Source organism: Mastigoproctus giganteus, chromosome 1 (genome assembly GCF_048544385.1).
Source record: "Mastigoproctus giganteus isolate SK-2022 chromosome 1, ASM4854438v1, whole genome shotgun sequence".
In the NCBI taxonomy this organism is placed as follows: domain Eukaryota; kingdom Metazoa; phylum Arthropoda; class Arachnida; order Uropygi; family Thelyphonidae; genus Mastigoproctus; species Mastigoproctus giganteus.
In genome coordinates, this window is record NC_143575.1 from 76394702 (window position 1) to 76407399 (window position 12698).

At 37.4% G+C, this 12698-nt stretch overlaps 1 protein-coding gene across 2 annotated transcripts in view; it reads left to right on the forward strand.

The window, feature by feature from the left end:
• The first annotated feature begins 5412 nt into the window (after positions 1-5412).
• The window catches only part of Mctp (multiple C2 domain and transmembrane region protein), a 690267-nt gene continuing 682981 nt past the window's right edge, over positions 5413-12698 (forward strand). Inside the window, exon 1 of one of the 2 annotated variants that reach the window (XM_090373448.1) lies at positions 5413-5478. In XM_090373448.1, the coding sequence (XP_090229574.1) occupies positions 5469-5478 (10 nt within the window). In that variant the 5' untranslated portion in view covers positions 5413-5468. The remainder of the gene's footprint in view (positions 5479-12698) is intronic. The other variant, XM_090373456.1, reaches the window with a different exon arrangement.

Consider the following 12698-nt stretch of genomic DNA (forward strand, 5'->3'; position numbering starts at 1 on the left):
GAGTGGGACACTAAGTGGTTTAAACACTGACAAGGAGAAAATTGAGTATACTGAGTTATGCAAAGCCATTAGAAAGAGACTCAGAGAGGACATAAGAAGATTTAACACAAGAAAAGTAGAACAAGCATTAAGGGAAAACAAAGGATTTAAATCAGCAGCCATGCTACTATACTGAGGTAATCCTTCCCCATGTGAAGACACAATATCTTCAAAGTTGTTTACTGCTGCCTTTCAGGAAGCTTTCAGAAGATTAGACTGGTCGCAGAAAGGAGTCAATGTGAATGGAGAGTACCTAAACCATTTATGATTTGCAGATGACATTGTGGTCATAAACCACGATCCCAAAGAATTAGAGGAAAATCTTAATCAGTTATGCAGAGTAAGTAAGGATTTTGGACTAAATATGAATATGGCTAAAACAAAAGTAATGATGAACAAGTATGCCATAGAAAGGGATACAATGATTGAAGGAGCAGTAATTGAAAAGGTGGAGTCATATACTTATCTGGGACAAGTTATTAGCTGTAATAATGATAAATGGCTGGAAGTCAAGAGCAGAATAAATTTTGGATGTATAGCATTCAGCAAATATAGTCACATACTGAGAAGCAATGTCCCAATTTGTCTGAAACGTAAAATAATGAATCAATGTATACTACTCACCATGACTTATAGAAGGGAAACTTGGGCACTCACCAAAAGAGTGGAAGAGAAGCTGAGAACGACACAGCGAAGAATGGAACGAATTATATTGGGAATCAGACTGTTAGATAAGAAGAGAAACACATGGATTAGGCAGCAAACTCGAGTAAAGGACATTCTTATCAAAACTAAAGAACTAAAATGGTCTTGGGCAGACACATAGCTCGAAGACGTGATGACAGATGGACTAAGAGAATCACAGAATGGTACCCAAGAGGAGCTAGAAGAAAACCTGGAAGACAACGACGGAGATGGACAGATGAAATTCATGAATTTGTGGGTAATAAATCGATGGCCATTGCATAAAACAGAAGGAACTGGAAAGTTGCTGGAGAGGCCTTCATCCTGCAGTGGATTGAAAATGGCTGATGATGATGACCGTCTCGTAAAAAAAAAAATCCACTTCTTTAGATAGACTAAACAGAAGGTTCCAAATTTAGTACGTATATCTCACTCATTCTGGAAATTGATAACTGAGACATATAGTGCAGAGAGAATTTTGTTTGAATTAAATTTCAAGCGGCGTCTCAGGAAGTGTAACATCCTACAAGTTGAGGATGTTACTCTTCCTGAGTAACATCCTCAACTTGTAGGTTAATGTGTTTTTGAAAGTTTCTCGACTTCGAGATGCGTGGTGTGAACGGCTATGTTTCCTGCTGATTAAAGCATTAGCTGTATGGTTGCACAGACCTTGAGGATAGTGAAGTGTGTCATTGTCCTCCCACACTGAGTAGAAAGGGATTTAGTTCGAATCTCGTCATTGGCATCTCCTATGTGAATACAAAAAAGAAGAAGAGAGCAAACTGAAGTTGTCCTTTAGTTGGTTGCAGGTGGAAGGTCCACAGAAAGCTCAGACGAAATGGCAGATGAGTTGAACAGATACCCTTCAACGATGTTTAAGAAGATGGAATCTCTAGAAATCTTTAGGATTGTACTGTCCAGGATCGCAGGTTGACTAAACGACAGGGAACAAAGGGCTGTCATAAATGTTTAGTCTTCAGATAGCTATAAAATGAGTAATATAATGATCTCAGAGAATCGTTTGTTAGAAAAGCTATTGAGGTTAACTTTCATCTGCTATCATGGCGTCTGAGAGACGTCAGTTTTTTTTTTTTTTTTAATCTGGAAATATAATTAAATTCTCACGTGTACCTTCTACCACCAATATTTTCTCTGGTCATATTGTATTTTTCTGTTTTGATTTCCATGTACTATGAATTACAAGACATTAAATATTTGTTTGTAGTTTAACAGACGCGAGGTTAACAAAAGCGTCTACCTTTCTTCTAGGCAACTCCCATTCCTACGTTGTGTCGATGAGACGTCAGCGAGAGGTGCCTGATCTTGCTATAATGTTTTGATTTCGCCGGCTAAACGCGAACAGCTGGCAAAAATACAAACGTTTACTTTGCGTCTGCGATACTCTGAGTTTCAATCCGATGGGTCAGTGACAGTGGCGGATCCAGAAAAAACGACAGAAGGGGCATCCATTTGTAACAGGGAGGGGCACCATTTTGTGCCTTGTTTGTGCACACAAACAAGGTACAAATAAAGCACAGAACAAAACAAATATGACACTCAAACATAATGTGACTGGCCGACACAGGCACACTGCTAAAGTCTGAATTACTTTGAAGTAAGCTTTACGCACGACCAAACTGCGTGACGCCTCGAACTAGAATGGCGATAACATCACATCAAATCAGCATCAGTGTTGTCAGTTGAAAATAGCTGAGTCACAATGCAAAAATAGATAAAATCCTATGTTAATAATGAAAAATTTTTTTTGTAGCTAAAGGGAATTTAAATGATTGATGCATATTCTCCGAAAAACGACAGTGGGGGCATGTGCTCCGGCACGTACCCCCTTGTCGGTTTTTCCTGAATCTGCCACGGATCAGTGACCTTGAAAATTCCAAAAAAAAAAAAAGATAAAAACTTTATTATTATTGGTTTTTCTCAATTATTTTTATTCCTTCCAAATTTTTTAACTGGGATTTCGCAAATCATGATTAATAAATCAACCTTTTTCGATTCAATAAAAAAAGCTAAAAATTGTTTTCATTATTAACAAAACGGGAGAGACATTAAATAGACACAACGCGAATTACAACTGCGAGTGCGAGTGAGTGAAGGTTAAAGGATGACAAGGCTCCGAAAATGGTATATATACTTATAATTAAAAAGACTGAATATATCCATGTGAGTGTATTAACTGCTAGAATTTCAACGAGAGCACGATTAGACTCTGAGAAGTTCTCCTTGGACTGGAGGATTGCTAATCTTCTGAATCCGCAAAGCTAGTGTTAAGAAGGAGTTAGGTAACTATAGGCCAATGAGTTTGATTTCTGTGATAGGGAGGATCATAGATTCTATGGTCAAATATGTGATATTGTTTGTTGTTTGTTTGTTATTTGGTTTTTAGGAGCATTAGCAACTAAGGCGATATTGCTCCGGGATATGCGGTGGTCATTCCCTGACCTTTCCGCATCCTCCGTGGTGACAGGCTCGAACCCCGGTCTATTCAAGAAGCGCGTGCTATGCACTGCTGCTCCTTCCCACCTGGCTACGGAGGCGCCATATGATATAAGGCTATCTCACAGGAATGTTGAGATAGCCCTGTATCACATATTTAATACCATCACTCGTCATTTAAACTGGAAGAAGTTAACGTTACTGGTAAGAAGACTCTAAACTGGATCGCAGGCTGGATAAAAGACAGGGGGGGGAGAGAGGGTTGACATAAATGTTCGGTCTTCAAGGTGAACGAGTATAACAAGTAGGATTCCTCCTATTTCTAAGTTTCATAAATTATATCAACGTGTACATCTGAAGCTGTCAAAGTTTGTTGATGAGTTGAAGGTGGTTTTTCCCTGTCCCGAAAATGGCAACATAGTTACCATTTTTGAGATAGGGAAGAAAAGCTTAAAGTGGCTGGGAGAGAAGCTAGGAAGAGAAGAGCCTTAAAATAGTCTAAAGACTTAGGTACTACGATTCAATGTGACATGAAATTTTCTATGCAGTGTAAACAGGCAACTAGAAAGGCACATGATGTCTATGCATGATTTATACTGCTTTACCAGTAGGGAGAAGTACGACATTGTCCCTCTATACAAGGCAATTGTTAGATCACATTTGGAACATTGTATTCAGTTCTGCCGACCACACCTGAAAAAAAAAAAAAAAAAAAAAAAAAAAAAGATAGATTTCTGTAAAGGGTTTAAAGAAGAGCGACCAGATTGGTGATGAGTGCAATCAATACACATATGAAGAGCAGCTTAGAAGGTGTGGACTGCAAAATTTGAAAAGTAGACATATAAGGAGATGTGGCGGATAAGCATTGGCTGAAGGGGTTGAGTAAAACTGAATGAGAATTTTTTTCTCCCGTATAGCCGAGACAAGAATAAGGGGGCACAAATATGATATCTCAGAGAATATCAGAAGACTCGATCTCATGAAGGTCATGTATGGGTAGCGGGTTATCAAACGCTGGTTGGTTGTAGGGTTGTTAGGCACATCAGCAACTTAGGCCATATTGCGCCGTATATAATATGTCTGTAAAGCCCACTTCCTTGCATCATTTGTCCTTATTATTACTAAATCACATGAATTTGAATGAAGCGAATTTTATTTTTTACAAAGGATTATAGGTTACAATAAGTAAGGTAAAACTCCTGCACGATATAACTAGTTAACAACCGGTGACAATTTTGGTTTCATTGTTAAATGCTTATGCGGCCCTCGTGGGTAGCACAGGTTGGTAGAATCGCTGTCTTTGGAAAAGACCTCCTGAGTTCGAGTCCCTTCGATGATTTTTTCTCCCTCAAATTCGGGTTTGTCGTCCAACAAACAGAAAATCGACCACAGAACACACGCATTTATAGACAATATACTGTACATGGAGCAATACGGCCTTAGTCGCTGATGCTCCTAAAACCCTACTAAAACAAACCAACAGCAAATGAATGCTTATGTTATCAGACTCATCTGAGAAGTAATGAAAGAACTATGCGGTGGAACTCAGAAACGTTGCCAGTTGTGAAGTAGTTATATTGTGAGAAAGTTTTAGTTTACTTATTGTAAACTGCAACAATTTATATACAGTAAAATTCGCTTCATAAATGGTTTAATTATTCAACACATTTCTTCTCATTAATTCTTTATGAACAACACGCAATGTCTTCTCAACAGAATGTATACAAACGTTATTTCATTTATTTATTATTATTAGTAGTTTTTTGAAAGACCGTTCTTTCTTTGAAAATACTTAACCCATTCATGCTATTAAAAAAATTGTCGTGATTATTATTTTATAAAATATGTATTAGCATAAATACTTATTGGTGTTCTGCTATTTCCTTAACGCGTACATTCATTTTTATTTTGGAAACTGTGAATAAAAATTTCAGTTTGCTGTAAAACAAAGAAAGTTCTTAATATTTTTCAATATCTGAAAGTTACTTAATTTTCGGGGGTAAAAAAAGGTTAATTAATGATAATCGTACTACGAATAACTGATATGGCACGCGCATTTAATTTATTGTATAATCCATGCGCGCTACTAGTATCCAACCCTCCATAATATTTCAGTTTACCACAGCTTTGCAGGCAATACAGCATATAACTACAAACGATGACTACTACATACGTATGCACTACTGACATCTAGCGGTGCAAATTGTTTGCGCGCGTTAATGCAAGTGGCAATAGCCGTCAGAGTCCGAAAGACGCCGTACGCTTGTGAGTGATCAGTGCAGGAAAGGACGATGGAGTCAGGTAGGAGTGGATTTACTTCTCTTGAATCTTTTATGTTTGCTCGTCACATGTGTGCTGTAGTTATTTAGATAGCATAATCGCATGAGATAATAATTAGCAAGACCCAGACGAACAACTAGAAGGCATTACTACCACGACTGCAGTACAGTCGATGTGTCGAGCCAATGTGAACGTTAGTGAAGGAGATGGGAGAGTGTGCAGTTCAGTAATGCTGTGTGAATGTTGAATTTACCACGAAATTTCCCTTTGTCCGAAATAATTATGTTTCTTATATGTTTCCTTGCTTTTATAATTGAGTAGCGAAGTTGCTAGAAGTGTGAAATACGAGAGCGGGCTTTATGAATTAAAACTTATCGTAAAGCTGCGTTGTCAGAACTTATCAATGATTTCGCAAGCACCTTAGAAGTGTTTATTAATGCAAAATATATAAGGTGGTACTTTTTGTATTATTTTATTTTTTTTTAAATTATTTTTTTGGTTAACCTAGCTGAATTTTCGTATTTATATATCCCATCTCAAATATATGCTGTCACCGTCTAGCGCAGTAATGAGACAGTCCAAAATTTTGTTTTCTTCTACGAGTAGATAAATGCGTTGTTTATTCGGGATATAACACTTTTATAATCAAACTAATGGCACGAAAATTTGCTTAGTGCAGTAATTCCTTGTTTTCATGGCTGAGTTTTGTCACAAATGTGTATTTATTTTGGTTAGGAAATATTTTCATTTAACGAGGAACACTTTCAATGTTACCCGATGTTTTCGCTGTTATTCACCGATTATTATAATTTACTGCTACCTAAGTATTGAATTTTCCAAGTTCGTTTTTCTTGTTAGGTCATTAAAACATACTTTTTTGTTACAAAGCCGACTATCCATCATTTCAATTACATTTGAAGTGTTTATTAATGCTTTTATTGTAAGTATTTGCTTGCTAAGCCGTATTTTTTACATAATGTGAATTGTGATAACCAATAAAAAGTAATCTTCGCGTCGAATTTATCTTCGCTCTAACTTGAGTCTGCTTTCCATCGTAATTGCAATTACATTTAAATTTGCCGACCGGGCTAGCCAGGTGGGTAAAGTGCCTGCCTGGCAACCCAAAGGTCCTGGTTCGAATCCCGCCTCGAGCTTGGATCAAAGTACTGCAAAAACCTTGGGAGGTGCACTATGGCCACAGAAGCCGATGAGCCAACAACTACCAAAAAAAAAAAAAAAAAAAAACATTTAAATTTACGTTAAAGCCTTTAATATACTTGGGAAAGCGAAACGCTTTTTGAATGTTTTAAAGCTTTGACATGCTTAAACGAGTACTACCTATAATCAAAATGAAGCATCTCATTATAATTTATTTAATATGAATTATTTAAACTTATATTTGGTTTTCTTGGCTATATGAACGTCTCACATAACCATTTATATTATGAAAAAAAATTTTTTTTTCCGTTGAATATTTTGGCTTACAGTGCAAAATTTTCAGAATGGCATCAATCTCATTAAACGGGAAGTTGCTATATTTCGATGTTAAAATATTTCTGCGTACATAAAGAAAGGAAATCTTTGGCTCTGAAATAAAGGATTCGAAGACTATCTAGTGTGATAGTAAGGCCTGGCTGTGAAGGGTTTCATAATAATATGAAATGTAATATCTTTTACAATTTTCCAAACTCTGCTTTTAGATACTAAGTTTATGCTAAGTATTAAATGCCAAAAACCTTAACAACTATTGCGACCCAGTGGCACGTTTAGGAAAATATACTGGTATCTGGAAACCCATAAATTGTTTATAAAAATAAATAAATAAAATAAAACAAAACTCGCTTTATGGTGTGTCTGTTACGTTTAGTGTGGCGCCTCCGTAGGTGGGTAGGAGCAGCAGTGCGTAGCATGCTTCTTGATTAGACCGGGGTTCGAGCCTGTGACCTCCAAATACGGAGGATGCGGGAAGGTCAGTGAATGACCACCGCATATCCCCTGAGCTATTGGCCTTAGTTGCTAATGCTCCTAAAAACAACAAACAAACAGTTTCATTTAGTGGTGAAAACTGTAGTGTACGCTTAGTTGTGCGCAAAAATTATGCTGCGACAAAGTTCTTAATAGAAACTTTCAATTATCAATAATTTACTAATTTTAGTGTATTTTTTTTCTTTCCTATGGTACACGAAAACTTGATTGTTTGCTTCTTTTTGTCATGCAGGCCAGAAAAGATTTATCATCCCAGTTTTTATTAATAATAAGCCAATCATTTTAAACAGCATTGGAATTGTTCCACATTATTTCGAATTGGATATCAATTTAAATATTAATGAGGGAAGCACCCATGGATTTAAAACGAATTTATTTTGAAAACCAGTTAAAATTATAGGAAAAAACAATGATTTTAATATTATTTACTCTGCTGTGTGTATGTTTGGCGCTTTTTTTTTTTTTTTTTGCTGGTCTTATTTTATGCAATTTCGGATTAAGGGCATTCTCAAATTGTGTAATGCAAGAGGCGGTGGGTGGCAGATTAAAATATTACGGTTGGAAAGAGGTTCGAGCGCACGACTGTTAAGCATTTCGTTACGTAAGGTGGAGCGTCAAAGCTGTGATGAAGCGTTATGGGAGTGTTTGGAACTGCCATTCTTAGTTTAGGAATGGCATCCTTACTGATGTTTTAATGAACCTTGAAAAAGATGGGTATTATCAAGCGGCCAGTGCGTGAATGTTTTGAATGAGGTTTGATGAAATTTTAAGCACTGGTTGATTAACTAGTGTGTGCCAGCAAAGGTGTAGTTATGCCCACATAGTCGCGGTCCGGCATGAAGCCGAGAAAGGATATGAAATTTTAAAAATTTTTCATTTATTCTCTGGGCCAATCATTTTTGGACTTAAGCAGATTTTCTGTCGTTGCACGTAAGTGAAACTTTTTCGTTCGTGTGCAACAGCCGGTAAGGGCATGAGTGTGTAGTAATCAGAACTACCGCTTTTGCAATGTCACTTACAGAAACCACACTAGCGTTTGTGGCGCCTGAGGTAAAACCTTGTTATGGCGCCTAATTCATATCGTATCTTAACACGCATATATTATTAGCCTTATGATGCAAGGAAGCCCTTAGCTTATGCTGCACCAGCCAAAAAAAAAAAAAAATTGAGTTCCCTGAGAGAGCGAGTCAGAAGTAGAAGGGGATCACCAAGGAGAAGAATGATGATATCCAGCTCAGAATCCTGGTTGTGCCAAGCCCATACTCACCAGATGTGAACCCCTGGGGTGTTAATATATGTAGAGGCGCATCTAGCAGCGCCTGTGGCAAGTGCCGCACTTGCGCATCCCTAGCGCCGGGCCTGGTTACTTATTTTGGCAGCTTTGTTCCCATTACTCCTGCCTTGTAAGCTTTGAAGAAGTACAGAATCCCTCACGAACCGCTGGAAAATACAGTACATTCCTAAAACGAACCAGTTTGGCAATACTCGGGTTAATAGAAAACAGGGGTTTATGGAAAAATAATGAATATGCCAAAAATATATGAAAAAAAAGGAGGCTACGCTTCCGGTTCACGCAACTTGAAAACGATGGGCTATCAGATGTTTTATCTACCGTTCTAATGGCTTTACTCTCCGTGCCTGTTTTCACACATTCACTTTCGGCACTTATTGAATGTTTAGGCCATAATAAAGGATAAAATAAACGCTAGTTTACAACAAACATTTTAATTTTTAAAGCATTACGATAGACACTCCAAAATCAGAGAGGAGATGGCGACATATTCACTTGCAACACTGTACATATGTTATTTATAAGTGCCCTTTGAGAGGGTAAAACGTACACAAATGTCGTCTCTCTGCACTGTACTAAATTATCTTCCTTCCCAAATAAACTACGGTAGGTGGATCACTACAGGGGTCCCAAAATTCGTAAATCTGGCTTTGTCTATATTGTTTTTATTGGTTCTGGAATATACCACTTCCGTATAGAGCAAGACGTCCAGGTTGACTTTCAATAATCCATAGTTTGGTTTTAATTTATTTGCTGCTTTAAGTGTTTTAATTAATTTTGCACTTATTTTTTTTACTATTAATGAAAGCAATTAAACTTAATTGCTTTAATTAAACATAATCTGATCTTAAATTAGTGATGGGTACAATGGTATTATTTTCGTAATCGTATGATTTAATAATGGATTATTTCAATAATCGCAGTATACAAATTAGTTGATAACCAAATCGATAACAATACTACTCAAAGAATTTGTTCCGGTCCGTGTGGATATATTATATACACACACCTTCCAGAACTACTGCCCAATATTCCGATATAGGTTATTCTTCAGTACGAGGTTCTTACCCATGGATCTTTGCAACAATGAGTGATACGCAGGTCTAGCTCCTCCCACTTCACGGTGATTGGCTGTTAATTACCACGATTTGGAGGAGAGTGAATGCTATTTTGCTGTCTATTCCTGTGCCGAATTTCGTTTGTCGATTTAAAACCAGCGGAAAAAGGTGGGGGGTGGATTTTATTGATTATGCTCTTTTGTCGTTGGTTTAAAAACGGGAATTTGATTTTCCTCCCAGGACTAGATCTTCCAATACCTGCGAAGCTAATCCTGCATATCTCAAAGATCAATAAGTAAGACCTTGTACTGAAGACTAACTCCAATATATATCGGATCGACTCCTCTATAATTTTTTTTCTTTTCTGTCGATTCCTTAATCACGTAACTTGTGTATAATCGATTATTTCGATTACCATTCTCGACTATACCTCTCACTCCTTAAATGTGTCTTTAGTAATAATAAATAGTGTATGCTGCTTGTTGTGATCACGGATAATGTTATCACTCTTATGAGGTGCCGAACAGCAGACGTGTTACATAAAAAAAAAAAAAAACGCGTTTATTGTAATCAGCACTTCGGTATACTATCGCTTTTTATTTATTTTTTTTTTTGCCTTATCGCGATTTATGCATGTGCAGTGGAAGTGATTACGTAACATCCTGATTTGTTCTTGTACTCGGACACGTGACCAGTTACTGCTGTTGCTTCCTACAGTCAATATGGGTGTCGTACTCCCCGAAAGAAAGTACTGTATCTATACTTCTTCCAATCACTGTTTTACAACAGAGCATTAATTCTTGTTTTCAATGTTTTATTTGTTTTTGATGGTTTTAATTTTTCATTGCTTGATTTTGTTTTCTTTCTGTCCACTTTTTATGTACAGTACATATTTTTTCTCTGCATTCTTGATTCATTGATAATAACTAATCTATGTCCCAAAGTGATTACAATAAACGGCATCCGCTGTATGACTATTAAAATGTTATAGCTGTTTAGTAGGTGAATAATTTTCTTGTTTGTATTTACACATCGTAGCTGTCATTTGTTTCGCTATTAATGGCCGACCGGGCTAGCCGAGTGGGTAAAGTACCTACCTGGCAACCCAAAGGTCGCGGGTTCGATTCCCGCCTCGGGCTTGGATCAAAGTACTGCAAAAAACCTTGGGAGGTGCAATATGGCCACAGAAGCCGATGCGCCAACAACTACCAAATCAAAAAAAAAAAAAAAAAAAAAAATCGCTATTAATGAAATGAATATAATTCGAAGTTTGATTAACAAGCAAAATGCCGAATTGTAGAGGAAGAATAGTTCCTATAGCACGCCAGAGAGATGATCTATTCGAAAACTTGTCGTTTTTTTTTGTGTGCGCGCGCGCTTTTTATGACAATAGTGTGCAAAGAAGCTGTATTCTCCTTCCAGAAACGCTTTGAGAAAACGTCTAAATGGAACGTGGTGTTATTGACATTGCTATCATCATTCAAATGAGCTAACAGTTTGTAGAACACTCGCCTGACGGTGCTAGAGAACTGAGTAAACTTAGAGAAGGTTGATAAATATTTAAATGTAATGAAAGATTAAGTGACGATATACGGCCAAGCCCGTGTTCATGGATCAGTTCGCATGTTTTCGGGATTCTCATCCCGAAATAGACTGGTAATTTCACCACTAATGCTTTCAAGGAATTCCTCCAGTGTTGATGCGATTTGAGCCCAGCATTTTCCAAACTTTGTGAAGTAGCGAAATCTTTACGCTGTAAGTCAGTAGACCTCTTATTTGGAGGTCGATACATGGATTGTTGAGGAGGCTTCCATCCTGCAGTGGATTGATAATGGCTGCAGTTTATTTATTTTTATTTTTTACTATTCGTATATATTCTCAGTGAGAGTGTTTCCCCACTTCTCACTCGTTTGGAGAGCTTGGTTCGATTCCGTTAGAGGCACTTCTGAAGTCCTCTTCAATCGAGCATATCTCAAGCGGAGGGAGTGGAGTTCCCACTGTTATTCCGGGTTTTTCATCGCGCGAAACTTGCAGCGTGATAAATATTTAAGTCTGTGAACACTCCTACAGGCATAACAAAATAGCTCGATATCCGCCTAAAACCGTAAAAAAAGGCAACTACTAAGTTGCCTTTTGCGATTTTTGCATATGGCAGAAACGCGAGTACAATTCGACCTGAGTACATATAAGTCTATCCCTAGTTTTGGGCTTTGTGAAGTTAGAAAATGTATTAATCCGTTTATAAATCGATATAAGAAAATGTGCTTTGAGGGCCGTGGCTCGCGCTTCCCAGTTATATATATTTCGGCATAACGAAATGGGAGAAATGAAAACTATTTGATCCAAAACCTTTCTGCTACTAAATGAATGGAATGTTTATATTGTGTGTTATAAAATCAGATCCTGTTTATCACTAAACCTAATAGTAAGTTAAAGCAACTGTTTGAAAAGCTGTGCAACAAAATTTGGTACCGACTAGGCGTGCAATAATTTGTGCATCCCACTCACTCCGTCAAGAACCTAGATCAATTTTTCCCCAGGAACACCAAAAATTATCTGAACTTAACATAGAAGTTATATTGCAGCCTATAGAAGGGTGGTCTATCTGGTCACACAAAAATGCACTCGAGAATTGAATACATAAGGTTAGCTTTTATGGATGACCTTAGCAGTGCAAATGCTTCCTTGCTATTTAGTACTCCTTTTGAGATTCATTTTACGAACACAGTTCTGATACGAATGCTAGCCTTAGACTGCCAATGAGTAGTCAGTATGACAGCGGGTATGTTGTCTGCCAGATTTGGCCTCAAACCTTCTTGAAACTTTCCATTTGGAAATATAAAAACTCATTTTTTCATTGCTATTCTTATTTCATTCAATGCAGCTGCAGACACTCCCACATATGC